This window comes from Syngnathus leptorhynchus, chromosome 16 (genome assembly GCF_054491065.1).
Source record: "Syngnathus leptorhynchus isolate UIUO chromosome 16, UIUO_Slep, whole genome shotgun sequence".
Classification (NCBI taxonomy): Eukaryota; Metazoa; Chordata; class Actinopteri; order Syngnathiformes; family Syngnathidae; genus Syngnathus; species Syngnathus leptorhynchus.
In genome coordinates, this window is record NC_141210.1 from 4783691 (window position 1) to 4791740 (window position 8050).

General features: G+C 39.7%; 1 protein-coding gene across 1 annotated transcript; it reads right to left on the minus strand.

The window, feature by feature from the left end:
* Positions 1 to 2405: 2405 nt before the first annotated feature.
* On the minus strand, positions 2406 to 7895 carry LOC147044292 (metalloproteinase inhibitor 2-like). The gene is made up of 5 exons (XM_085933761.1): positions 4528 to 7895; positions 3231 to 3310; positions 3056 to 3158; positions 2818 to 2942; positions 2406 to 2646 (listed from the first exon to the last, which is right to left on the minus strand). The coding sequence occupies exons 1-5, from the start codon at positions 4655 to 4657 to the stop codon at positions 2446 to 2448; spliced, it is 639 nt and encodes a 212-aa protein (XP_085789887.1). The 5' UTR covers positions 4658 to 7895; the 3' UTR covers positions 2406 to 2445.
* Positions 7896 to 8050: the final 155 nt, after the last annotated feature.

The following is an 8050-nucleotide window of genomic DNA, read 5'->3' on the forward strand; positions in this document are numbered from 1 at the left end:
TAAAAGGGAAAGACTTGTTCATCGTGTCCTTGAAAAACAAACCTTAGTTTGAAAGGTCTGTGAGGCATCTTTACAGTAATGAGCTAAAGTTAGCAGTCCAGCTCATGCTGGCTTTGCGAGCACATGTTAGTCCCAACATTACCGTCATGGATATTTCCAAAACAACTTTATTAGAGCATGTCTTCACTGGAAAGGACAGCGGTGGCTATTAGTGGGCGTAATTTATCCATTCTCATCCTCTCATTAATTTGCCACATTTACTTATTCACACCTTGACACCACCCTGTAAATAGGTTCTTCTGAAAAAAAAAAGATCGTAAAATGAGATTTGAGAAGCACAATGGCGCAAAACCTATTTCCGTCACCAAATGACGATGATTTATAATTACATGTCCATCAATGGCCAGAAAAATGGTGGTGGTAACAATCAACTGAATGTCCCTTAAAAGAAAAAATCACAGCAACAATGTAAAAACTATGATGGCGAAATATGTACACGGCTGAGTCAAGTGGTCTTGAATGACTTGATGGATGTGGCCAGACTCTGTTATTAAAACACCACTGGCAAAACACAGGGAACCATTCGAGATGACATCATCGTAAAGTTGAATAGATTCAATGTGGGGGCGATTCAACTAAACCTAGCGCACCTTCTGGGAAGGCATCGTGGTGTTATGGTCAGATTTTTCACGTTCTTTTCCCTTACTCACGCAAGGTAATTGGCTTTTTGTTGGAAACTGAACTGCGGAGTGGCTTTTTGAGGAAAATACTGTCGTAGGAAGTCTCAAGCAATTTTAGTGAATTTAATCACATTCTTTCATTCATAAGCAGAATAACACTTGGCGTCAAATCACTGTCTTTGTCCGTAAATGTGCTCAGATGTGTGTAAATAATAATAATAATAATAATAATAATAATAATAATGTATAATAACTATGTATAAATAAGACGACTAGTCTGTTTCTTGCTTCCTGACATCATACTTGGCTGCTTACTGGATTTCTGGCCACTCAGCGGTTTTTTATTATTTTCCACAGTATTACCAGTGTTGTAGGGCACAATCTGAAAAACAGAAGAGACGGGAGACATCACGTTTGATGCAGGCAGACACAGGACAAAAGGCCAGTGCAAGGCTGCCGTGGAAAAAAGGGAAAGTTCCCATACGCACGGAAATCTTGTAAGACACCATGACTTGTCGGTCGAGTGGAATTTACCAGATGTTGGCAGCTAAAAGAAAATGGAAGGAAATGACACATCATAAAACAAAAAGAGTCGGAATATACCTTGTTGGGAATCGGAGGAATACCAGAAACCTCTAAACTGACCAAAGTCTGATCCATTCCCGTCATGCCCTCAGCTTCGGGGTATTTATCGCATGACCTCACAAAAATCATCGGAAACCCTCAAGAATAAAAACAAAAACGATTTGAAATAATGTGCCGCAATTGTTCCGTATTGTTAGTCAGTAAAATGTCCACCGTGACCTCAGGAGACATGGGTTTACGCAACCGGTGTCCTCTTGACCGTTTCAACCAGACACAAATCGGGAAGAAGAAGATTCACTTCCTTCGAGTTTTAGTGCTTTCGCAGCTTGTGTTTGCCATCATGGAAATGGTCAAGCTGTGCAGCTGGTAGGCGAAACCCTTGGTGGCGGGGCTCAAACTCGATCTTCTGCAAGAGGACCTTCTTGGCCGAGGAGGCCAGTAGCTTGTTCAGGTCACCGTCATCGCCTGACTCCTTTCGACTGGGCTTTTAGCTTCTTCTTGAACTTGTTTACAATCGGCATTGTGTGACCGTGATTATAAAATGTCTGATGCGCGAGACTTGGTTAGCAAGGCAGCAGTGTAATTTATTCATCAGAGTTCCACTAAACCACATGCTTTAATCATTCTTTCTTTGCAGAGGATAAAAAAATATGTAACTATTGTTTGGTCTCTGCACTGTGTACACATATGCGTTCCTTTGCAATATAAAAGTCTGTGGCATTTAAGGCAATTTTAGTTTTAAACACATTTTTAATCGGAAGGAACGGTGTATTAAAATAACCTACAATAGTTATTCACCTTTTGGGCCATGTTGGCTGCCTTGCTATATTCTGACTGTCTGCTGTATGCACAATTGCTCCATTTCCACCATGTTGCTTTTATTTATTATTCATTGCTCTTATTTATTAATTGTATGTGCCTTCTTGTTTTTACTTTTTGTATTGTTTACTTGAATGTTTTGTTTTGTCCGTGGACCAATATAATATATATTGTAATGTCTTGTCACCGTAGGATAGTAGGAAACGCAATTTCCATCTCTTTGTGTGTCGAAATTGACAATAAAGCAGACTTTGACTTTTAATACTGACTTATGTGTAGTTTATACTGAAGTGCTTTGTAGTCAGAAAGTGCTCGTCACCATTGGAAAAAAAACACAATATTTTTTTATTTTAAATGTTAGTTAATTAAGGTTTTCAATATCCACGAATTTCTTTTCGGGGTACACGCCACCCCGGGACCAGGCGCAAGAGCCGTCGTTTCTCTCGATGCAGGCAAAGTGCCGGAACTGGTTGCCGTAGGCGACACCCTCCGTAAGGTAATCTGTCCACAAGCACTCAGCGGGGGTGCTGATGGCGCACGGGACGGAGTTGCAGTTAGTGATCTGCAAGAGCAACCGAGGTCAAAGGTCACTAACATTCATTATACACAACATGTGGTACATCTTCCACAACTAAGACTTGACCTTCATTAGTAGAAGCTGCTGTTTTGGTTAGCATAAGGGGGCCAACTACTGAGCAGTCTAAAGCGTAAATCCAAAATATAAAATCCCTACCTTGCACCCGCAACCCATTTCGTAGCGATGCACCAGGCTACTCCTTTGCGCAGCGGTCAACTTATCCCACGGCTCGAGGAAGTTGCACAGGTTGACGTGCAACGAGTCGTTGGAATTCAGTCTGCCTGGAATTGTGGAGAGGACAATGAATGGCAATGAAGTTTAAAGCAATGCTAAATAAAATGTTTATATCCATAGTTGGATCCAATGGGATCCAACATGGGTACAATATACATACCTGAGATCAGATAATCGATGCCTTTGGACAGAGTGACTCCGCACAATAAAGAGGTTGATGGAGTCTCGATCAAATCGAAATTCTTGTCAGGGCCCTTGAACATCTGTAAAAAAGTTGTAAATTCAATTTACTGTGTTCATACATCCAGATAACTTGAATATAATAAATATTTGACCTTGGTCTGTTTGATGTTATACTTAGTGGGCGTGAAGAGGTCACCGTCATCCATCACTCCCACCACCTTTGCTTTGATGACTAAAATAAATGAAATGACATTAGAATAAAAATAGTGAGGATTTGGGGTCAAGACGGCAGGACCGCATGACTGTTTCATCAGCTGTACCCAGCCAGAATCCAAAACACACTAAAGAACCCAGTCAGCACTTTGAAGACTAGAATTAAACCATGATAATCCCCTAAAAAAAAAAACCAGCCTTCCTGTGTTTCTACGAAAAAAATGGGGATGGGGAAGTCACTCTTACTTTCCAGCTTCCTGATTTGAGAGCTTTGAATGTGAGAGCAGGGATAGAACACATCAAGTGGAAAAGTATTAGGATGATACAAATGTGCCTTTTCAGATCTAATGCAGCCAAGTGCTAAAACAAAAATAGAAGCTCAACGTGTGATCGATCATGTGACAGGAAAGAAGAAAAGTATCATTCGATCATCATAGAGCCAACGCAGGTGACTCATGCATCCAAAAGAATCCATTTGGAGCTGCCAAAGCAAACAAGATAATTTTCTTTGATTTATCATGATTGGATTATAATAGTTGCCTGCAGAACACAGTATCTCCTTTTAAGGAGATGTGCAAAACTGAGCAAAAAAAGAAAACGAGAAGTGGACAAATGGAGAAAACAGTGCTGATGTTGCTGAGAAAATCTCAATGAGTGAAAAACGGCTTTCAGACTGTGAGGATATCTTTTTGGGAAAAATGGAAAATTAGCTTTTAAATACTTGCAGTCCAATAAACAACAAGCATAGTAGTTTATTTCAAAACAAGTAAACAATTGTAGTGCCTTTGTTATGACTTTTGCAAAGTAGAGTAAAACCTGTCAAAAGTTGAATAACACCAGACAGGTTAAGAAATAGCAATACCGTCCAAAACATATAATCATGCTATCAACTATAATTAACTGATGAACATGAGAGAATATTGACCAAAAATAAATTAGCATTTTATATTTCAATAATGTGTCGTATTGAGTGAATCCTCTGCCATGCTCAATTAAGGTTTGCTCATTTTCTTTGGAAATGCAAGAAAATGTCATTTGCTATTGTCTTTCTGTTGTTGATTACACAATACTGCTTTTGGCAGTCCGGAACAATCTCATTTAAAATTTTGAGACGTCTCAAAAGATACTTAGATGTTATTTATATTGTCAATCAAAGTACATTTAAACTGATGCTCAAACCTACTATGTCAGGATAGAACTCATTAAATACATTTTAAAAGAAAGTTCCAAACTTACCGACATCTGCATGGCAAAACGCCTGCTGCGGATGCGCCGGGCCACAGCTGCAGGCTTGCGCTCCTTCTTGGAACAGCCACAAGCACAGCAGCAACAGGGGCAGCACGAAGCTCTTCACCGTCCACATCATCGTTGACCGATCACAACAAGAAAAAAAGAGAAAACGCTTTCAGTTGTTAAACCACGAAAGGTTTCTGTTGGCTGCACAAGGCGGGCTGGGCTTGTTCTGCATGAGTTCACGTTCTCCAGGGTCTTTTTATGGCTGTAGAATCCGCCCCCAAACAACGTCATGCACTGTTTGTCACTTTTTTTTTTTTTTACATTGTCATAAAGCACATGCGTGTAAACGTTTTTGAAACGGAAACAAAGAAAGTGAAGTCACATAACTTTGGGAAATAAGAAGAAACGGAACTGTGGCCACGACAGTGTTAGATCACTGGCGGAGCTAGGGGGGGCATCGTAGGGGCACTGGGGCACCTGAAATATGCTCGGACCGTCTAGACTTTGGCTGGAAAAGGAAAGGGATACCTGAGTCAATAAAAGTATTTCATTAAATCAAATTAGTCAAGTAATAGGGAAAGACTTGTTCATTGTGTCCTTGAAAAACAAACCTTAGTTTGAAAGGTCTGTGAGGCATTTTTAGAGTAATGAGCTAAAGTTAACAAGCCAGCTCATGCTGGCTTTGTGAGTGTACGTTAGTCCCAACATTACCGTCATGGACATTTCCAAAACAACTTTTTTAGAGCATGTCTTCAATGGAAAGGACAACGGTGGCTATTAGAGGGCGTAATTTATCCACTCTTATCCTCTCATTAATTTGTCACATTTACTTATTCACACCTTGTCACCACCCTGTAAATAGGTTCTTCTGAAAAAAAAAAAAAAAAAAGATCGTAAAACAGGATTTGAGAAGCACAGCGGCACGAAAGCTATTTGCGTCACCAAATGACGATGATTTATAATTACGTGTCCATCAATGGCCAGAAAAATGGTGGTGGTAACAATCAACTGAATGTCCCTTAAAAGAAAAAAATCACAGCAACAATGTAAAAACTACGATGGCGAAATATGTACATGGTTGTGACAAGCGCTGAGTCAAGTGGTCTTGAATGACTTGATGGATGTGGCCAGACTCTGTTATTAAAACACCACCGGCAAAACACAGGGTACGATTCGAGATGACATCATCGTAAAGTTGAATAGATTTAATATGGGGGCGATTCAACTAAACCCAGCGCACCTTCTGGGAAAGGCCTCGTGGTGTTATGGTCAGATTTTTCACGTTCTTTTCCCTTACTCACGCAAGGTAATTGGCTTTTTGTCGGAAACTTAACTCCGGAGTGGCTTTTTGGGGAAAATACTGTCGCAGGTAGTCTCAAGTCTCAGGCGCATTCATTCATTCGTAAGCAGAATAATACTTGGCGTCAAATCACTGTCTTTGTCCGCAAATGTGCTCAGATGTGAGTATGCCACATTTAAAGGGAATGAAAGGACCTGCTTTGTGTTCACATCGGGGAAAAAAACACATTGTCATTGGGTTTTGGTTGTTGTGTAGCTTTTGAACATTTGACACGTAAACCTGACGATGTATGAATAAGACGTCTCGTCTGTTTCTTGCTTCCTGACATCATACTTGGCTGTTTACTGGGTTTCTGTTTTTTGTTATTTTCAGTGTTGTAGGGCACAATCTGAAAAACAGAAGATACAGGAGACATCACGTTTGATGCAGACACAGGACAAAAGGCCAGTGAAGGGCTTCCGTGGAAAAATACGCATGGAAAACTTGTAAGATGCCATGACAGATGTTGGCTGCTGAAAGAAAATGGAAGGAAATGACACATCATGAAAGTAGAAAATGCAATTTCTGGAGGAATTGCGTATAAAGGTGAAGAAACTGAATCACATCTGGGGGAATGTCGTAGAATGATGTTGGAATGAGTTGAACTATACTTGAGAAATGTAGAAATGAGAAGTATAAAACGAAATACTGGAGAACTTTGCGTGAATTTCAAAACTGTAAATGTGGAATTTTTGGTAAGTGGGAAGTTGTGAAATAAGTCGGCGAAAGATGAACAGTTAAAAGTTGGGATGGGTTGAATCGGTTGAAAAATGTAGAAATTAGAGGAGAAAAAACAAAAACAAACTCCAGCCGAATTGGCCACTACAGGTTAATTAAAGGCCATTTCATAGAAATGTGTATTTAAATGTGTCTTAAATGTTTCTACTGAGGTAGCAGTTCTAATATCCATTGGTAGGTCATTCCAAAAGCTCTGGAGCCCGAATCGAAAATCACAAAAGCGGCAAGATTACAACAGTCCCACGGATCTGTCGTGGATAACGGCATGTATAATTGGATGTCATCCGCGTAACATTGAAAACTAATATTATATTTACGTATTATGTCCCCCAAGCGGAATCATAAATATTCAATCGTCAGCAAAATGTCCACCGTGACCTCAGCAGACGTCGGTTTACGGAACCGGTGCCCTCTTGATTCACTTCCTTCATTTGAATTTGATCTCTTACGCAGCTTGTGTTTGCTACCATGGAAATGGTCAATTGTGACATTCTGTATTTGTTAAGGTCACCAAGGTCACAGCTAACTTGTAACTTCTTTTTTTCATTTCTGTCATTCTCTTGTTACCCAGTACATCCTTTGAATTGTTTCCATAAACTTAAAATAAACATATTGTGCAAAGACTTATGTATAATAGCACGGTGATTAGACTCGTCAGATATTATTCACAGATAAACAAGTCAATCGTGTGAAGAGAAAATCGTTGCATGGTACGTGAATCAGCAACACTGACCCATGAGAGACTGGAGGAGTCATCTTTAACTTCTGGCGAGATGGATACTTACGTCTTAAGCTCATAGCCGACACGCCCAGGCATGATCCTGTGGCGTGAGGTGTGTGGTGAAAGCATAATCGTGCGTGAATCATGAATTATTCTCATCCGTCATCAAACCCACCGACAAAGCTTTCATTCTTTGAACCTCTTGTCGAGGGATTTTCCACTGAATACCAGATTTTAAGTCATTGTTATCCGTAAGTTTTCTTTTTTGTTGTGTGGGTTCTGCAACCTTGGAAGATATGTTAACATCTGTTTCTCGTGAGGACGAGAGAGTTTCGACAACTCATGTGATACATTGCATCTTCTCTCCATGCTCTGTATTTTTCTTAAATAAAGCAGAAAAAAAAAACCCAACGAATTCACGTCTTCTTGATAATAAGAAATAATAAGATAACGGTCTAGCGGCCTCTACTGGCTATTCACCACGTGCACTTACGTGTACTTAATTGAGCTTAATGAAGAAAAAAAATCATTAGTGAACGGAGGTGACGTCACCTGTGGGCAGCTCTACAGCCATAAAGAGTTTTCAAGCTCAAATCTGTTTTATGTAACCACAGAGCTCTTTAATTGAAGCTTATTTTTTATGAAGGGTTTATGTCTAATTTCTATTGCGAATTTTTTTAATAATAATAATAATAATAAATTAAATAATATTAATAAATAAGGAC